The following is a 20739-nucleotide window of genomic DNA, read 5'->3' as shown; positions in this document are numbered from 1 at the left end:
GAGGGACCCCACTGGTCACAGCGCACCACGACGATTGACTACCGTCAACCACCACCCTCTGGGTCCCACCGCGGAGCCAATTCCCCAGCCAGCGAATCATGGTGAGGTCGAGGCCACAGTTTGCCAGTTTTGCCAAGAGGTGATCATGGGATACCAAATCAAAGGCTTTTTTGAAGTCAAGATATATGACATTGATCTCTTCCCCCTTGTCTAGGTGATAGGTCACCTGGTCATAAAAGGAAATGAGATTAGTCAAGCAAGACCTACCTGCAATAAACCTATGCTGGGTATCCCTCAGGATATTGCCGTCATCTAGTTTGTTAAGTATGGCCTCTCTGATAATCTTTTTCAAGACCTTCTCCAGGATGGAGGTCAGGCTGATGGGCCTGTAGTTTGTTGGATCTACTTTCCTTCCTTTCTTGAAGATAGGCACCACATTGGCCTTCTTCCAATCTTTGAGCACTTCACCAGAGCACCAGGAGTTCTCAAAGATCCATGCCGGGAGCTGAGCTATCATGCTTTCCAGCTCTTTGAGTACCCTTGGGTGTAAACTGTCAGGGCAGGCTGACTTGAAGGTATCCAGCCTGTCCAGGTGTTCCTTCACGAGGTCAACTTTGATGGAGGGTAAGGAATCTCCCTCACCCGGGCCACCCTGGGACTGGTGAAAAACTGACACAAAGTACCCATTTAGCAAGTTTGCTTTTTCCTGGGCATCAGTTGTCATTTGTCCCATCTGGTTTAGCAGGGGTCCAATGTTGCCCTTGCTTTTCCTTTGGTTCCCCACATATCTAGAAAAGGACTTTTTATTGTACTTGATATTTGTAGCTAGCTGGAGTTCTATCTCAGCCTTGGCTTTCCTGATTTGCTCTCTGCAGGTCCAGACCAGAGCAGAGAATTCCTCCTTGGTGGTGGTTCCAGTCCTCCATCCTTTGTAGGTCTTCCTTTTAAGATGCAGGAGGTCCAATAGTTCCCTGGTGAGCCAAGGGGGCTGCTGTGCCCTTTTGCTGCCTTTCCTCTGAGACAGGATGGACCTTGCTTGCGCATCCAGGAGTGCTCCCTTTAGGAGCAACCACTCATCCTGAACTCCCCTCCCCTTTGGGTTGTGGCCCTTTAGGGCCTCATTGACAAGCCTCCTGAGATTGTCAAAGTCAGCTTTCATGAAGTCGAGGACTTCTGTATTACTGACTGATTTGCCAGCTTTACAGCGGAGGGCAAAGGTGATCGGCTCGCGATCACTGTCACCCAGCTTCCCTTCAATCATTAGGTCGCTGATTAGGTCATCCCTGGTTGCCGGAACCAGGTCTAGCAGCGCCTTACCTCTCATCAGCCTGTAGACTCCCTGCATCAGATAGAGGTCATCCACGCACAAGAGAAAGTTTTGCAACCACTAGGATTTGGCTGACCGCTCCTCCCACTTAAGGCTTAGACAATGGTGCTACCACAGGACTTGGGAGGAGGCAGGGAAGCTGCAGCAGGAAAAGAATAAAGCTTCCTTTTGCCCACTTATATTAATGTTTGAATCTTCTTCCTTATTTGGTTTCTGCCTCCAAGTATGGGGATCACTATTATATTCCAGACTCAAAATCCCTGTCTCCACCCCACCCCCCCATCTATGGCAGCCTCCAAATGAACCGTTGTGGGGGTTGTGGCTCCAACACAAAGAAAGCTAGTGATGTCAGATCATGTGCATCTATGAAATACTGAGATGAAGAGTGGCACCCTGCTTCTGGATGGAATGTAAGGCCTGATTGGTGAGAAAAGAGCTGTGATGATACTACCTCCTAGGCCCCAAATACACTACAGCACAGGCATCTCCAATGCATGTGATATCATCCCTTCTAGAAGTCTCAATAACTTTACATACGCATGACTGGTTCATAAATCCCACCCTCTGCTGATATCTCTGGGAACTGGAGATAGCCATCAAGCTGTTTTGACTGGTTGCTTCTCCATGGATTTCAATGGACTGGTTTTGGTCTTTTGTGAATGCTAATTTTAACTGTAAGCACTGGCTAGGATCACAGCTGGAGCACACCACTTGTATTGTCCATGAAGAAAGAAACCCTATGAGCTGTAATCAACATCCCAGAATGACGTTTACCAACCACCAACCAAATCTGAGGTTTAAAAAATTTCAGCCCATTACCCACTGAGTAAATTGAACAACTTTAACTCATTATTAGTAAACAGCCTGATTTTACTTAGCATAAAAAAGACTTTATACAAAGGAAAATTATATGCTCTTTGAATGTACATACCAAGAAGTATCTGCTATTCCATGTTCCAGCAATATTTAGCTTTTACAGATCTGTTCCTACCGAAGCCAGTGGTAAAATTCTTAGTGATTTTCTTGGAATCCAGAAGGAACATGAGTCTGGTTTGTTACAGGGGCCACACCAACAGATTTTTATCCCACTGGTAGTGATTCTAATTAGCAAACATATTGATAATTTGTATGTGTGGTGTAGACAGGACTGGACCCTATTACTTTGGAAAGCAGGACCAATAATGTACCACAGTATCAAGTTCTGCATCCTTATTACAGGGAACCTCAACTATACATATGCAGTGCTGGGCTCTGAACTAGCTGTTACCACTCAGGAAACAGACCTTGGAGTCACTGTACATAGTTCTCTAAAAATGTCAGCTCAGTGTGCAGCAGTGACAAAAAAAGCCAATGAAATGTTAGGTATCATTAAGAAGGCAATTGAAAACAAAACATTAAAAAAATCCCTATGCTACTCTAAGTCTACAGTGCATCCACATCTTGAATGTGTCATGTAGTTCTGGTCTCTGTGTATTAGAAAGGAAGTAGTAAAATTAGAAAACATACTGAGAAAAGCAACCAAGATGATCAGGAATATGGAGTAGCTGCTGTACCAAGAGAAACTAAAACGGCTAGGTTTCTTCAGTTCAGAAAGGGAAAGGTAGAGGGGGATATGATAGAGGTCTATAAAACTATGAAGTGTTTGGGTAAAGTGAATGTGGATCATTATTTACCAACTCCCAGAATATAAGAGCTAGGGGGCACCCATTGAAATGATCAGAAAGCAAGTTTAAAACTAACATGAGAAAGTACATTTTTACACAGTGCATAGTTAACTCATTGACACAGGCAGTTGTAGAAGTAGAGAATATGACCAGGTTAAAAAGGGATTAGACAAAGTCATGGAGGAAAGTTCCATTCATAGCTATTCAATAGAACAATCGAGAAAGTATCTTCTGATATTTTAAACCAATGATGGCTGATGCCACAGAGGGTATGGCAAGTGAGAAATCATTCTAGATGTGCCCTATTTCTATACTCTCTTTTGAAAGCATCTACTACTTGCCACCACTGGAGGCAAAATACTGGACTATAAAGACCATTATTCTGATCCAGTATAGCCCTTCTTACATTTTTATCTGCTCCAAACTTGTTCCTACAATCCACTGTCTCCTATTAAATTAATTCCCCTCTGTGCCCTTTCCGTTCTTCCAATTCCAATTCCAATTCCTGCATGCTTTGAAGGAATAATTTTCTTTCCATCCAGACTTCACAGTGGTTGAGAACAAGAGCTCCTTGTCATTTCTTCCTACCCATCCATGGACCAACAATGTATCTTCCCCCAGTCATCACCAACTAGGAGCTTAGAAGAGTTTCTTGGAAGAGAAAAAAAGAAGAAAAGAAAAGAACAGTGTTTAATAACAAAATCAAAACTGAAAACACAGGATCAAGACACTGAATTGGAGAGCAGCTTTGATGGTGGGCATGAAACCTGAAGAACAGACTAGACCAGGCTTCAGATTCAAACTTGCCCAGAGTTTAGTATTGCTTGGATCCAAGGTTTGGTTTGGCTCATTATGGTCCCTGGACAGATCAAAACTTGAACCTTAACACCCTGTTTGCATCCATCTCCAGTAGCAACACGCACCCACAAATATTAAATCTATTTGTCAGGCAATTCCAAGAATAAAGTTCACCCCCAGTGTTATGTCTTAACTTTATTCACTGGTATCTGTATCCTATGCACACTCAGTGGCATCATGATTAATGAGTGCTGAATCTAAAATGGTTCAGGTCACAGGAACACTCCACTTCAAAAGTGTTATCCAATCTAAACAGGCAGGAATCACTTCAATGAACAATGAAATGCCAGTGCTTCTGGACAGGAACCACAGCAGGTATTTAACAGCACAGAGGAATATTACAGGACAGCAAGTGAGGACAACACTGTAACCGGTCAAAACTGTAGGGGCCATGTTCATTTTTAAGAGCAAAGCCACAGACCCTTACGGTGTCTTTACATGTGCTCCAGGGTGGAGGTGGTGCTGCTGTCAGAGCCGCTCTAATTAAAGTGCCTGCAGTGTCACGTGTATTCAGTGTCCTGTGCTTCAGAATGGCAGTGGGGGCACTTTAATTAAAGCTTGTTCAACAGGCACCCCCACCACCATTTTGAAGCATGGGGATGCTGAATACATGTGATGCAGAGGCTGTTAGAGCATGCTAATTAACACACTCCAGCAGTCTTGATTAATCAGTTAATCAAGTCTGCTCCAACATGTGCTAATTAACACGTCATAGAAGATGTCCAGCATGTGTATAGGTGCCCTTAAAGATCAATTCTGGTTACAGATTTTTCCTATCTTATTGAAAAGACAGCAACTCCAGTAGCCACTGAGACAGAGGCTTAACAGCAGTGGTCACCAACTGGTTGATCGGGATTGACTGGTGGATCCCGGAGCCTCTTGCAGTCGATCCTGGGCTGGGAGGTGCTGAATGTGTGTGCATGTGCTGCAGTGGCACCAGCAGTGGTGAGAGGGAGTGGGGCTGGAGCAGGGGTCGGCCCTGCACAGCCAGAGTGGGGTGGGAAGGAGGCGCAAGCGGCTAGGATGAGAGGCGCACACAGCCTGGGAGGGCACGGGGGGCACGTGCCCCCAGAACTGCGTGGGTTGGGGTAGGCTGCAGCTGCCGGCCGAGGCCGGGCTGTTCCCAGTGGAGGCTGGGGCCATGCTGCGGTTGGGCCAGGCAATGGAGGTGCTGGGAGTGGGACTACAGGGGACTGCAACCACCCAAAAATTTGCTGTAGCCCCCGCAACCCTCTCCCAGCGCCACCACTGCCCAGCCTGACCACAGTGCGGCCCCAACCTCTGCCAGAAACAGCCCAGCACCAGCCGGCAGCTGCAGCCTGCCCCACCCCATGCAATTCTGAGGGCATGTGCCCCCTCACCCTGTGCTGCATGCCCCACCTCCCCGTGCTCCCTGAATGAGCTGCTCATGGCTCCGTCCCGCCCTGCCCTGGCTGTGCTGGACCTGCCCCTGCTCCAGCTCTGGTCCGATCCCCCGCTGCCATTGCAGGGGATGCAAATCAAGGCCCCAGCAATGAGAAAGGCAGTGAGGCTAGGGTTGGGGCCTCAACCTGCCCTGTCCCCCCATGACCCTTCCCCCCGCCACTTCCCTCCCCACAGACTTACCTGCTGGGCAGGGAGGAGGGGGGGGGTGTAGATATTGGGTTCCTTTTAAATTTTAAAAGTGATCTCCAACTTAAAAAAGTTGGAGGAGACCACTGCTTTACAGCAACTCAAAGGCAGGAGCAGTGGTTACTAGCCATTCCCACTATTTCCTGCAAGAGCTGTCTAATTTTATTTCCATGAAGATCTCATTTCCAAATCTAGATACCCCTGCTCACACTTAGCTCATGAGATCCATACAGGTCACATCTCAGTATGGCTGAAATATTTTACTTGAGACTTTTAGAAAAAATAAAAGCACCTGGATTCTTACTACTGTGTCCTCTGCCGGACACATGGTGTAATGCACCAGAAATTACTGTACCTGGATACAGCAAGGGCTGTCACTGCTGGATTGTTCTTACTAGGTTTTCCATTCAAGGCAATGCTGATATCTAACTCCCGACAGAGAACAAGATGTTTTCTTTCCTTGTTACCTGTTGGGTGGTTTAAACATAAATATTTAGAAAGTGTTTATTTGGGGGAAGAGGTTATTATTTATGGTCAGCAAGTTGTTAAGTTGAGAACAAATATATTTAATCTCAGCCTGTGCTGTTGCAAAGTAGGCCCATCCCAATTTAATTTGCAGCTATGATAGTTACATGTGCTGACGTGCGGCTGTATCAATTGTGTGCTAAATTGGATTTGTGTATTATTGCTTTCTAAATTGCATGCCTAGTTCAGCAAAATTGTTCATCAGTTTTCACTGGCTCTATGCTTAATAAGATGCCCCACAATACCTTGCTGCCAGGCTATAATGCAGCCTATAATTGCCTAGTAAAAAGAAATTACATAAAGCCCTGGTATTATCAACTTATCTAAATCTGCTCATAACAGAACCAATAATTAAATGCTAAGAACATTTCACATACACACATAGACACACACACACACATAAATATACTCAACAACAACAACATAATCATTGTCACTTTCCTCTTTTTAATGGCTTTGTTTTGCATTAATTTTATTTCCTTTAATGTATAGAATGAGTTGCGGGTCTATTAGAACATTTAAAATGATGCTGAAATCATTTGAGGAGTTTCAGGGAGTATGTGGTTGCTGTGATTAAGTATGATAACTTTAATTATTAAGGATGTTGCTCTATGTATGTATGTGTGGGTGTCTGTGTCTGCCTCACATGTGAAGGAACATGCAGGTATGTCTATTACACCCTGTGGCAGGGCACTGTTTGTGCCTGCCACTTTAAGACCAGAGTCAAGCAGCCAGCAAGTGCTTGATTGCAGCAGCCATTTTGATCCTGGCTGCCTATATAAATAGTTCAGTTCCCTGCTGGCTGGCCAGGCAGCAACACTGCCTGGCTGCTGGTATCATCCTAGAGATAACGGAGGAGCTGTAGGGGATGGCTAGGAGGCTCCTCGTCCTGGGCATGACCTAAAACTGCACCCTGCCAGGAGTGGGTGGCCTGGTGAGGCTCTCAGTGGTGTGGGAGCCCCCAGAAAATGCCAGGCCAGTCACCACCCTGGTGAAAGGCGGGTCAGGGTGCCTTAACCCCAGCCCCCACAACCAGCTGGGTCACCTGCTACTAGGGCCCAGAGGGCAGACCCCCAAGGGAGAGAGTGGAGCTAGAGACTCAGACCTGATTGAGAGAGTACCCTCAACTGGTCAATGCTGGGGCCAGGACCAGGACAGTCAAAAGGGCCGGGGCCCACTGCGAAGGACACCCAGAGCTAAGAGGGCCTGGGGTTTCTGACTGGCCTTGAAGGTGAGGCCAGGGCCTGTATGGCCAAAGCTCCCAGGGGGACCACACCCGAGACAGGAAAATAGTTTCAGGGAGGTAGTTAGTCTGAATGAAGACAGGGTAGGCCACCTGAATGGAAGGATCTTGGAGGGGTTCTGATAGTAGGATTCTGGGGCCCAGTGTGGAACCAGTGAGAGTAACACTTGGATGCCATCTGTGAAGCACGGGCTGCGGTGTAGGGGAGGTACAGAGCTGCAGATAGTGCCCCCTGGCATTGGAGCAAGAAAATGGGCAGCCTCCCGCTTAATTAACAACTTAATTAAATGTCATCAAGGCGTGGTGGCCAAGAAGGCGGCGGTTGGCCCAGAAACAGGTGGGTGGGCAAAAGGCAAATCAGCCCTGAGAAGGCCCCCTGTTACACACCCCTGTCAGTATGTATCTATATATCACTATTCAACATATTTCTTCTTTTATGACTCTCTCTGCAAAAGGCACTGGCAAAGTCATTCTTCACTGCTCCCATATTCAGCCTAGGAACCCCAATTCAGGAAAACAGTTCAGAAGTATTTAAATTTCCATTGTGGGTATACCTTGAATAAAAACTACCTAAATAATTAGAACCACCCATATAATTATACCTATATTATTAAGCTATAGAATTTACTGCCACAGGAAGTTGTTGAAGTGAAGAATCCAGGAAGATTCTAAAATGGCTTTGGCATTTATATAGGTCACAGGACTATCAAGAGTGAGTATATTTAATGCTAGCAAATGTATCATGCTCAGGGTTTCGACCAACCTCTGACAGGACAAGACTCAAGATGGGGAAGGGTAAGCAGATTATTCCACTACTGGTACCAGTGTGGTTTTGAACCTTCCCCGGAAGCATCTGGCACTAGCTGCCTTGAAGACATGACACCAAACTAGGTGGACAACTGGTCTGATCCAGTCAGGCCACCCCTATGGGGCCACATATATAAGAATATTTCTACAAGCACCAAAATGGCTTAGGAGAAGAAGCCTCGTCAATGGGATTTGTGTCGCTATGATACCTCAGCACTTCCAACAATCCCATTTGTAATTCTGATTACTGTATTATATCTTTTTAAGCAGATGTTCCATCCTTAGTTCTATCTTTATGTAAACTCTTTACTTAATATTGGAACAACTGGGAATGCCTTAGGCATGCCTTTAAGAGGGTCACAAAAATAAATGTTATAACTTATACATGTTAACACACATATTTTTTTTACTTAAATGCATTGGGAAAGTAACCAACCCTGATGTTAGACTGTACCATTAAAGACATCTGGCAGATCCTGTATGTGCTCGATCAGAGAAGTTTAACTTCAATTGCTTTTATTACCACATCGGTATCGTAACTTTCATCGTATCATATGCCCCTAACTTGCTGCAATAGGTGTAGTATTGCCTGCTTCAGCTCAGTATAACCACCTGCTGCTTAGGAATGCAGTGGGGGAAGGGAGGCAGACCCAAACCCAAGCACCAGGAGCCCTCTGCTGGTCTCACACTGCCTTGAAAAGCCTCCAATCTCATTGCAGATGACAAAGGCAGCAAACAAACTGAGCAGAGGCAGGGGGCCCTACTCCTCCATCCTCATGTGGGGCTTGGCACTGAGCACTGCTGGAAGCTGGCCAGGTCCCTTTATGATGGCCACCAGCACAGATGTTACAATAATAGACTTTTTAGCCACTTGGGCCCTTTTGGATTCAGCAGTTGCTTTAGCCAGTGACAGGGGGACTCTTTCTCCCTGACATTTATGCAGCAGAGTGGCTTATTAAGAATGCTAAAATTACTGAAACTATAACCAAGTACTCATCTTGGGCCCAATCCTGCTGGTGACAGCTGTCTCCTAGAAGTACCAAGCTTCCTCACCTCCCAGTGCTAGTACCCCAGGCATGATCTGGCCACTGCTCTGTAACTCACGGCAGTCCTTCCCCAGGCTAGTTGTAACAGTACAACTATACTACTCACCTGACCACAAGGACATTGCTGTACAATGTACACATGCAGGTAAGAATCATCCCATTGTTGCTAAAGGACAGCTATCTCTGGGCTGGAACTAAGTAGCTGATGAGCACCACAATTACAACAGGGACAACAAGCAATGCATCCAGTGGAAAGCAGATCAAGCAATCTGGGTGAAACTGCCCAAACTGTTCTGAAGGTCTCAAGGTACCCATTTTTTTAAGCCCTACTCAGCTGCACCACATACAGTGAAGACCTTGATTGAGTGTTACTGAGGGCCTTTAAAGTTAGGAACAGGATCTGGGCTCACAGAAGTGAACAGGGAGCTGATGCTCCCCATAAGAGGGATTGTTCCATAAGAGGGAAGATGTTCGATGAGAGGGATAATCCTGCAATAACTCTGAAGAGAGATCTGACAAGGGCCAGGCACTGGGAGAACATTATATTCATTGCTGATTGTTGCATGGCTGTTCTGTCTCCCTGGTGCAGAAGAGAGGCCACGCAGCCTTCAGCCAGGAAGAGCTCTTGTCTCTAGGCGAGTCCAGAGTTACAAAATTAAGGTGAACTGAAATGTGCCCAATGCCTGAAGCATAGCCTTCTCTCTCTGCCATGGGCTTTTTAAAGCATGTGCCTCTCTGATGACCCACATGAGAATCAATTTCCCTATGTCTGTAGCAGTAGGAAACACACTAATCCCACAAATGTGGTTCCCAGCTGGGGTGAGGCGATGACCACTCTGATTTTAGGGCACATCCAGACGAGGCACCGCAAACTGCATGCAGCACACATGCAAGCAATTGCCATGCTACTTATTTGCAGCATGGTGCCAAAATTTGACACTGGGATATCCCAGTGTTACAAAAATGCTGTGGGAAAAAATGTGGAGTGGAGCAAGCGGCAGCAGCGTGTGCCACCAGAAATGGAGCCTGGCTGGCCAAAGCCACACTCTGGCTGCTGGCCCGGTTCCAAGCAGCCAGATCAGCACCGCTGCTGTCCCAGTAGGCCCCCAGGACCCCAGGTATGGCCTCCCCTACTCCACCTGGGACAATTTGCCCTGAACCAAACCCCACATGCAGGGGCGTGCACAACAGCAAAAAGCAGTGACACAAAGTTGTGGCTTGGGTCAGACATTGTAAAACAAGTGATTTTCATAGCTTTTGGCCTTTCCAGAGTCAGGAAATAAAAAGCAATGGAAGCTCCTGTTTCATTTCAGAACATGCACTGGGTGCTTATGTCTATAACGTTATTTTTTTTCCTGGTTGGTGAGGAAGGGAAGACTTCTCACTTTTTCTGATTTTTATCACCCTTTCCAAGCCTTACCATCTTCCCTTTCACAGATGTACAAGGCACATAACATTGCTGTTTCCCTGCAGAACCAGGAATCCATACCTTTGTTGTCCAGAATTTCTGTTGTGTCTTTTTGTGGTCTTGATCCAACAACCTGGCCTGGGGCTTTGGCATATTCCATCTTCCATAGCTGGATCAGAAAGCAACAAAGGGTTTAGCAAAGACCAGTCACTTTGTTCATACCGTGCCCATGATCCACAACAAGCTTAGCAAGAACAGCTTCCCAAAGGGAAACACCTACCCTCACAATTCCATCTGTGCCCCCGGTAACGATGACACTGTGTGTATCCCAGTCCATTACTTCAGTGAAACAGCAGCAAATAATCTCCCCTTCCAGGCTGCCAGTGGTATTTATACTTGCAAGAGGCTGACCATTGATTGTCCATAGATGTAAGTAGGATCCAGCACAAGAGGCAATATCACCCTGTAACACACAAAAGGGCATTATTTTTTGATCCCACAGCTGCCACTGGGGGGCTGCTGAGCACTTCTACAATGTTTGTTTATTCCTAGTTTTCTTTTTAAGATCCTTTAGCCAAAAGCACATCAAAAAGGACTTATTTTTCATAAAAAAAATGCTGGAATTATACGATTGCTATTAACTTGCAGGATCTGAAACAGTCCCATTTTTGTCTCTGCATTTTACATCAAGCAATCATTACTTAAAAAAAACAGAAAAAAGCTTGACAGCGGGGATCAGTCATATTGTAAGCAAATTGGCCAGAGATTAATCAAAGGAAGGCATGTGAAAGCTGCTCTTATTCTGCACTGGGCTCTCTGAAGTAAATATAGACTGGATACAGAAGAGACCTGCAGTGAATAAGTGTAAAAATATGATGGGATTTTTTTTAATCATTCCTGGTGAGGAAGTACATGCTAGAAGGCCAGATAGAGTGAGTATATAACATAAGGGTAGAGAGTGTTTTGTTGAGGACTTTTCAATTAGATAGGAATGTTCAGTTGAAAAATTGATAACCAGGTTTAGGAAATGAAGAAAATTTGAGGCACAAAAAAGCACAGGGATGATATCAATCCTGTGATGGGCAGTATCACAACAGCCCTGTGTAAACTGGACCACAGGTTCTTCAGACAGCAATGCTGATGAGCACCTCTATAATACTGAGAAAGGTGCACTCTAAATCTTCCATCCTTGATACAAATTAAATGATGATGACTTTGTTCCTCTGAAATTATTAGTGCTGGGACAACAATAAGAATAAAGGACTCACTCAGAGCCAGACTTAGGGGTGGGCAATGTGGGCAACCACGCAGGGCACTGTGGTCAGGGGGGCACCACACACATGCACATACACATGTGAGCAGCCATGCTTGCAGCAGTGCTCTCCCCCTGTCCCACCCCAGGCAGAAAGAGCAGTGCCCAGCCGAGCCTGCCCCCCACATTCAGCTGCTGCTCAGGAGGAGCTGGGCTGCACAGTGAGGGTGGCAGCAGTGGTGTCTGCCTTACCTGCCTGCCTGGAGCACCATGCCACTGCCTCCCTGCTAGACTGCGCCCCTGCCTGCCTGCCGCTGCCTGCAGCAGCACCACTGACTTGGGGAGAGGGCTCCGGGGGAGTGCCAAAATTCAAGTTCACCCAGTGCATCATTTTCCTTATGCCAGCTCTGGACTCACTAGTATGATCCTTACTCCATCCCATTCTCTAGCAGAATTCCTGTTGATTTAATGCAGTAAAGGGGAAAACAAAAACTACCCAAAGACTTGGCCCTCAAGTTTTAATATTATTAACTGTAAGGAATTAGTGTTCACCCAGTGAATTACTGAACCTATCAAATTCACAATCCTCCTCTATCCCTTTTTAGGGTGCTTAATGTTACACCACTTTTAATTCTGTTTCACACATGACTGGAGGGCCACTGGTCTGCTTTGCATTCATGGGAGCAATGCTCCTAATACTGAAAACACCCTTTGCAACTGAATCTCTACCCACACAACATGTGTGCAAAGCTTTAATGGTGACTGTGAAGTAAGACGTATGAACAGAAAAACACAGATCTCTGAATGCTAAGGAACAAGGAACATACCAGTTTCCAAAGCCACAGAAGCAGATGTGATGTTTGTAATATTGCAAAGTCTTTTAAAAAGTGTATTTTATTGAACTCTTTAGGTTTGCCCTCTCCTGATTTAAATTCCACCAAAGCTTCCCATTTTTGATGCCTTCTAGGAACTGGACAAAATAGTACAGTATCAACAAAGGCATCTGTTTCTGGCTGAGGCCGGCCTGGCCTTAGATTAGCAACATGCATCTGGTTTAGATTAGCAAACACTGTGCCTCTGCCGCCTCCTGATTTTTGACCAGAGCTCTTTACATCTCAGAGGAAAATCCTTAAAACAGACAGATGTGGGTTTGAAACAAAGAGTTGCTAGTAATTAAAGAGATGAAATTTAAACTGTTTCATCTGTAAGGGAGCCTGTGGGTGGTGTCAGGTGTTCAACTTAACACTTATTAAGTGCAGTTGAAATGCAAGCAGACACATTCAAGCAGTTTAGCACAAGTTAAGTACCTTTGTGGCATTGCAAAGTTGTTCCCTTACAGGTGAGGGTTATTTTCTGATGTGTGCTATCTTTAACATGTCACTACCTTCCAATGATTTGCAACCACTGCAAGTGAAAGTGTAAGGGCTCTAAGGTACCAAAAAGTTAGTAATAAGCTAAGGAGTTTTTCAGGTCTGGATCACTGATGCACATCCAACCACGTTCAGTGGAGACAAAACATTTTTACCATCTTACCTGGATGGTAAGCTCTGTAGGACTGCTTGGGTGCATCTATACAAGATGCTTCAAGTGCAGTAGACTAATTTTACTGCAAAACCCTCGCTAATGCACTAATGCACAGTAGATTTAGTCTACTGCACATTAATGTCATAAAAAGACCGCTCGTTTGCACTAATGTGCAGTAGTGCCGATTACAGCACATTTAGTAACTGTCATTACAGGTACTAAACTTAATGCACTATTACGGTGTATTAATGAATGTGTAGACATGCCCCTTTTGTGTTTATACAATGCCCATGCAGTGGGGTCCAGGCCCATGACATAGGCACCTCAGTGCTACCACAATATAAAAAACTCCCAAGGCCACATCCTCTAGAAGTATCTGGGCAATGGAAAGGATCTTACACAATTTTCTGCAATGTATAAATCTGCTTCATCCCAGAAAAAAAAAAGGATTTTGAAATTTCTAGCAGAACCAAAAAGCAAATTAAATTTTGAGTCAACCTATTTCACATCAATAAAACTGAACCATTTTTTATTTTGGTGGTTTTTTTAAATTGTATCATCTAAATTATGTTGTGAAACAAAAGGCCAATTCAAGTACAAAACCAAAACAGGTTTTTCATGATGAAGGTAAAATGAATCATTTCCAACTTCTCAAGTTTTTTTTTTAAATGAAACTTTGTCATAATTGACAAGTTCCCCTGGGAAGCATAAGCTTTAACCAAATGGCTTTTTCCCACAAGAACACTTTCAATTGGTACCTTTCTGACCAGATCTGTTCCAACTGAGTGTGATCTAATGCAAATGTATTCATGCCACATCAAAATCATCACCACTGCCGTTATGGTCCACTTTATGATAGCCTTAGCAAAGAAGCCAGATGCTGAATGGGCTATAAATAATAGAGTCCACATTCCCTCCAGGGCAAGCTTCAAGGTGGTTCATGGGCCACAGTAAAAACAGTTCTAGAAACAAGCGTTTTCTTTCTGTGGCTCTAACAAGTCAGCACTTTTTGATGACACTTGGTTAATTTTAAAATACATGAACTACTTCACTTGATTTTGGGAAGAATCATAAAGAATGCATCATGCTGATCTTTCTCTGGACCAAGTGGAATCAAAGGAAGTTTCATCAACAAGCTTTGGACGTTTGCCACTCAGTGTTTTGGAAAATCCCATCATTCTGGTTTTAGTGAAAAGATCCATTATTATGTATTAATTCTAGAGATGAGGACCCCAACTGAATAAACACCAAACTAAAAGATGGCCCATCTCAGAAAGCTTACAAACTAAGTTGTTAAAGGAGGTGAAACCTTCAAGATGGGTGGAGCATGGTCTGACTTCCTGGTTTCTTAATATCATGACCTCAATATCCTCTAATTCTTTTTGTGGGGATATGTTATATATGCAGCTGTGTGGTTGGGGATAGACCGCAGACACATTTTTCATTTTGACTGCTGGTAAATGAATCTGCTATCACCCCCAACAGCAGCAGAGAATTGGAAGGCAAAAGATAAGAGCAGCATGCAGCTGCTAGTGGGGAGTGGGCAGAGACCGCTGACTCAGGCGTTTACAGAGCTTGTAGGCTGTGGCCGAGGACTCAGGTGTAATGAGTCCCTGTTGGTTTTGCTATAACATGGATGTCAGGAGAAACGAATGGAAGCAATAGGGTTATGGGTGAGCCAAACACAAAAACCCCTGGGACAATGTTTCAGGTTCCTCCAACCACTTCAGAAACAAAGAGGTTTAATCTTACTATCAAGCTATGCATGGTTACTCCTACTTAGCTCGTCAGTCTAGGATGCTGCTTTTAGTGCTCTCCTCATCATTAAGACTACTATTAGCAATCTCTGTAAAAGGAAAAATCAATTTATCAGCCTCTCAGGATGTTTTTATGTTGGGAAGAGCACCCATTAAATTATCATGAAATGTTCATGGATGCGTCAGGAGAAAGATGATAAATGAAGATCTTACCATTGAATCACTGACAGCAACAGCAGAGAGACTTGCCCCGTGGGTAGGAAGCTGGCTTATATATGTCAGCTGGTTCAGGTCCCACATGATGCAGGTTTTGTCATCAGATCCACTCACAATGATGCTATAGGTCACAGAGGTGGCCAGGCAGGTCACTGCCTGGGTGTGTCCATACAAAGTCTACAGGCAAAAAGCAAACACAATATTACAATAGACTTGTTAATTTACTAGGGAACCACATTCTGATTGCCATTGGGTTGAAAAAAACAAGCAATCTATCAGAGAATTATTGATAGTCAACATTTTTAAATGTTTGGATAAAGGCGATCAGGAGAAATTTCAGTTACATTTCTGATTCACTGCCTTCTGTTTTTTACCAAGTATAGAAGATGTTCAATATGTTTCTGACTTTGAATATACCTTAAATGCTGGAGGCTGCAAGTGAGGGAGGAACAGTAGAGAAAACCCTGATCATACCCAGTTCTCTCTCCCTTTCAGCATCCACTTCCTGGCATCACGTGACCAAGGCTATTTGTCATCCTTCAGGGATGTGGGCCCAGGCCCACCACATAACATTTTAGCCTCCCTCAGATGGGGAGGCTACAGAGAAGGATGGCAATTAATTACTGGGGACAAATAATGAAAAAACAGGGACGGGAGTGGAGGTCAAAGGTTCAAAACAGGAGTGCCAAGGGGGGGGGCACTGAACAGAGCACACTGGACAGCACCCACAGACCCTCAAATAAGTCCAAGCAGTCGGTGGACACTGCCCAGAGATAGCTTGCTCAGAGACGGGAATGAAGTAGGGTGAGGAAATTGGCCCCACAGTCCCTGGGGACCCTCTTGGCCAGAGCCTCCTTCCTGGCCAGGTACACGACCACCTTAGCCAGGGCCAGGGCCAGGGCCAGGGCCAGGGCCAGGGCCAGGGCCAGGAAGAGGTTGATCAGGAGGTCCTGGGGCTTGCTGGGGCCACAGACAGGGAGTGCATAAATAAAAAGGTGAGGGGAATAGTGCAGCCAGAACCTCAGGTGGTGCAGGGGCTGCAACCTGGCACACTCGAAGTCGGAGCCAGCAGCTGAGGTCTGACTCACAGGAACAGGGTGGAATACAAACTCGTCCATGGGGGACCCCTGCCCTCACTGAGGGTGTACCACCACTTGTTCTCTGGGGAGACAGGATGGTGGATGGTGTGGAGCACAAGCATGTAGAGCTGATGGCAGTGGACCAAGCTGGATGAAAGTGGACCAGCTTGGTGTCCCCCAGCCTGTCCAGGTGGTGAGGTAGGGAGTACTGTGGGGCCTACCAAGGCAGGGGCCCCATGATGAGTTCTCGAGGGTTGGGGGACATTGAGGGGTGGGACTGCCTTCGTGCAGGGCCTTGACAATGTGGGCGAGGGCAGTGGGGAGCGGAGCGTCCTTGAGCTCCTGCAGTAGGTGGCAGAGCACACACAGTGCTGACAGCTCCATGTGGTAGGCCAGCACAGTGGGATCTGCCCATCCCTGCTTGGCATAGTCCAGGAGGTCCCTGATATGGGTGATATGGGCCAGGACCATCCTCTGGCATACCCAAGGCACCTCTGTCACCAGCACCACCAACTGTGGGTTTTTCCGTAGGGGCTTGGCGAGGAGGTCAGCGCCTTGGGCGACCTTGTCTGGGGACTTGGGGGTGGAAACCAGCTTCCTGGCCCTGAGGAGGTCCTGGTAGAAGCCCAGAAGCTCCTCCAAGCCCTGGCTGGGGAGTCCCCACAGGTAAAACAGCTGCCGGTCAAATCGGGAACCCTCAGAGGTGGTGGAAGAAGGTGCATCCCAAATGGCTCAGACCACATTGCTAGCAGCACCATAAAAGAGCCTCTACAGGGAACCTCTGCACAGAGACCCAGTGCTGTTCTGGCCAGAAGAAACCCAGCATCCATCTCTGGAGTCTGGCCAGGACCTTTGGGGGCATAGGCAGTGTGTTAAAGAGGTGCCTGATGATGATTAATAGACAGGACTAGCTGGTTAATCACCAGTGCTCTCCCACAAAGGGAACACCAGACTTGCCCATGCCTGCAGCTGCTTCAGCACCTTGATCTCTAGCTGTTGTTAGTTCTCCAGTGGGAAGAATTCCCTGGGGAAAAGCAGACCCCCAGGTACAGCAGTGAGTTCATGCCCCAGCAGATGCCCTGAAGCATGGGTGGGAACAAGCCCACCTACCACCTACCCACTGTCAGGCCAGAGTTCTTGACCCAGTTGATCCAGGCAAAGGAAGTCACCAAATACAAGGACTGGCAGGCTTCCACCTGCACCAGATCATCTGGGTCCTGGACAGTGAGGAGCACAGCAGCAGTGTATGCTGACAGGACCAGCCTCATGGCGAGGTTCTAGAGCACCCGTTCCACCATCTGCTTGCACAGGAGGCAGAGAAATGGCTCAGGAACCACAGTGTAGAGCTGGCCCAACAGCAGGCAGCCTTGACACACTTCCTGCCTGAACAGGATGGGCTCCATCACAGTTCAGTTGAGCTTGACCATGCACTCTGTGGAGGCATACAGCACCTGGAGAAACTGCACAAAGTGGGGACCAAAGCCAAATGCCCTTAGCGTGCCTGTGAGGTACCCATGATCCACTCTGTTAAATGCCTTCTCCTGGTCAAGGGACAGGAAGGCGAATGACAGGCCCTCCCAGTGCATGAAAGGGAGATCCCAAACCAGGTACAGGTTATCAAAGATGGATCTCCCATGGCACTGTATACAACTGGTCATGGTGGATCACATCTGCCAGCAAAGACCTCAGGTGCAGTGAGATGGCCTTCACTGCCACCTTATAATCCATGCCAGGAGGAAGACAGGATGCCAGTGCCTCAGGTCATAGAGGTCCTCCATCATGGGCAGGAAGGCCAGCATGGCCCTCCTGCATGACAGGGGGGAGCTCCCCATCTCTTTTGTACTCAGCCCAGACTGTGGTGAGATCTGGGCCAAGGATGTCCCAGAAGGCCCAGCAGAACTCCACGGTCAGCCCATCTATGCCCGGTGCAGTGTTGCCGGCCATCAGGTAAAGGATGTCCAGGAGCTAAGCCAGGGTGAGAGGAGCCTCAAACTAGTCCCAGTCACCCATACTGACCTGCAGTAGTCCATCCCACAGGACCCAGAAATCAGTGCTGGTTGGATCCAGGGAGAAGAGTTCTTGCCCATTCTTGCCCATTCTTGCATTTCACCTGGATCCGTGAGGGAGGGTGCCATCACCCACCAAGAGGCAAGTCATGTCCTTCCTGGTACCCCTCCTCTTCTTCAGGGCACAGAAGAAACAGGAGCTGTGGTCCATCTCCCGAAGAAGATGGACGTGCGAGCAGATGAGTGCACCGTGGGCGCAGCAGTCATCCAGAGCATAAATCTCCTCCCACTTCTCCCACACTCTCCGCAGAGGGATGGGTTGTTTAGGTCAGTGGCCAGGTGCCTCTCCAGCTCCAGCACCTCCATCTTGAGCTGCTCCCTGCCCACCTCCCTAAGCCGCGTGTGCCTCCAGGTGCAGCTGCACCAAAAGGGCTGAATGTGCACCTTCCCCATGTCCCACCATCTCCAAGCCAAGGGGAAGGCCGGCCGCTGCTCACACTAGGCCAGCTAGAACTCCTGGAAGGCTGCCCAAAGTTCATGTCTTCCAGCAGGCTATTGTTGAAATGCCAGCAGGTCAGCCCCAGACACTCAGGCCACAGAGTGACCCAAACATAAACAAGACAGTGGTCGCTGAAGAGATGGAGCAGGCAGCCCAGCACCACCTCGGTGTCCTGGAGGATCTCCAGCTGCAGGCCCAGAGACAGCTGGGTGGCTACCCTACAGGAAGCCTCCATGAGGGGGCTGAAAAACATCCCATTCCCCAACTCCAGGTGCCAGCTGTCTTCAGTGGCCAAAGTTATGTGGGTCTCCTGCAGGAAGAGCACAGAGTACCCCACTCCCGAAGAAAGGAGTACACCTGGCAGTTGCGGAGACCCATCCTGCAGCTGCAGATGTTTACGGTCATAATCTTGAGCAACCTGATTGCTGGGGGGTGTCAGCCAACTCGGCAGGGGTCTTGTGCATGGCATCACCTAGCCTGGAGCCTGACAGCAGCCCTGCTTCCCTCCCATAGATGTAGAAGGCATCTTGGGCCTTCCTCTTGGCTTTGGCAGCCACAGGTTGCCCAAAGGGGACCAACACCCACTCATCCATAGGGTGGTCCTCAGGTGGGTCAGCTCTGGAGGGAGAGGGTGGGGGTGGTGGGGTGGTTGCAGCAGAGGCAGGGTCAAAGTGGGGCTAGGGACAGGGTGGGGTGGGAAGAGAAGCTGTTGGGCTCCCCCTCCTTTCAGCAGGGGGCTGCAGGGGTCAGGAGGGCTGGAGCAATTGCCTCTTCCTGACTGCACTGTGGGGTGAGGGGTGTAATGGTGGGGGCTGCAACTGGCTTGCTTTGGGGAGGCAGGGAAGTTGGGGGAAGGGCCACATGTGGGGATGGAGGGGCTGGAGCTGGGATTATAGACATGGAAAAATGTATACATTTGTTTTCCATGTCTAGAAACTAATTACTGGGGGGATAGATAGTGGGAGGAGGGGAGGGTCAGTAGTAGGGGAGACAAGAAGTCTGACCCCTTCTCATTGCTGCCTGTCTCCTCCACCACTCTCCTCCTCCAGTGCCTGCACCCCGGTGTCCACATTCCTCAAGCCGGCTCCTGTGGTGCTTGTACATACCACTGATTGCCCCTTGCCACCTGTCCCCCCACTTACCTCGCCGATGTCTGACCCCCCCTGCATTGCCTACATCCCTTGGCATCTGCCCTCTCCTGTCTGCCTGCCCCTCCTGACCCCACCACCCCCTGAAGCTCCAGTTCCAGCTGAGCATGTGCTACCTCCAGCCCCAGCCTGGCTACATAGCTTTAGCCCTGGGCCTGGAGCCAGAGCAAGAGTCAGACATGCCACTACACGGCCAGGCTGGAGCTGGATGCAGCATACACTTCCTGCTCCCTGTCCCTAGCTACACCAGGGCCCCAGCTGGAGCTGGAGCTGGAGTTGCAAGGGGAAGGTAAGAGTTGGCAGGAAAGGTGACGGCAGGGAACAAAGGCGGGGAGGAGCAAAGGCTGCAAGAGACTGGTGGTGGGGGACCAGCAGCTCAGCATTGGAATCAGAGATGCAGTCATTGCCTCCGTACTCGAAAATAAGATGAGGGGTCCCCCCCCCCCCACAATATGGGGAAAAAAACTCATCTTAGAACTGAGTAAATAGGTACATTTCTTATAATTTTCCATGTACAGAATCTAATTATTGGAGAGTCATCTTAAATTTGTCCCTCCCACTGCTGTGGCAGGGAAAGCAGAAGCGGGGGGGAAAGCAGGGTGTGACTCTTGCCACTTGTCCCCTCGCCACCAAGTTTGACCCTCTCTTGGTCCCTGACCCCTCTCCCTCTCCCCACTCCTACCACCCCCAAACCTGCTGCCCTGGCCACTGCTTATGCTGTGTGGCAGCTCTGGCTCTGGGCCAGGCAGCAGCAGTGGCAATGGCTCTA

The 20739-nt window shown here is 47.8% G+C and overlaps 1 protein-coding gene across 1 annotated transcript in view; it reads right to left on the bottom strand.

Moving 5' to 3' along the window:
- Positions 1–2178: 2178 nt before the first annotated feature.
- WDFY4 (WDFY family member 4) overlaps positions 2179–20739 on the bottom strand; it is a 376632-nt gene continuing 358071 nt past the window's right edge. The window contains exons 58-62 of the mRNA XM_019502557.1: positions 15236–15415; positions 10770–10952; positions 10571–10658; positions 5816–5927; positions 2179–3642 (exon numbers count right to left, since the gene is read on the bottom strand). Of these exons, the coding sequence (XP_019358102.1) occupies positions 3576–3642; positions 5816–5927; positions 10571–10658; positions 10770–10952; positions 15236–15415 (630 nt within the window). The 3' untranslated portion in view covers positions 2179–3575. The remainder of the gene's footprint in view (positions 3643–5815; positions 5928–10570; positions 10659–10769; positions 10953–15235; positions 15416–20739) is intronic.

This window comes from Gavialis gangeticus, unplaced genomic scaffold (assembly GCF_001723915.1).
Source record: "Gavialis gangeticus isolate Ggan-Ray unplaced genomic scaffold, GavGan_comp1, whole genome shotgun sequence".
NCBI classification, from domain to species: Eukaryota; Metazoa; Chordata; order Crocodylia; family Gavialidae; genus Gavialis; species Gavialis gangeticus.
Note: the sequence above shows the minus strand (reverse complement) of the source record. Positions and strands in the feature narration are given on the sequence as shown.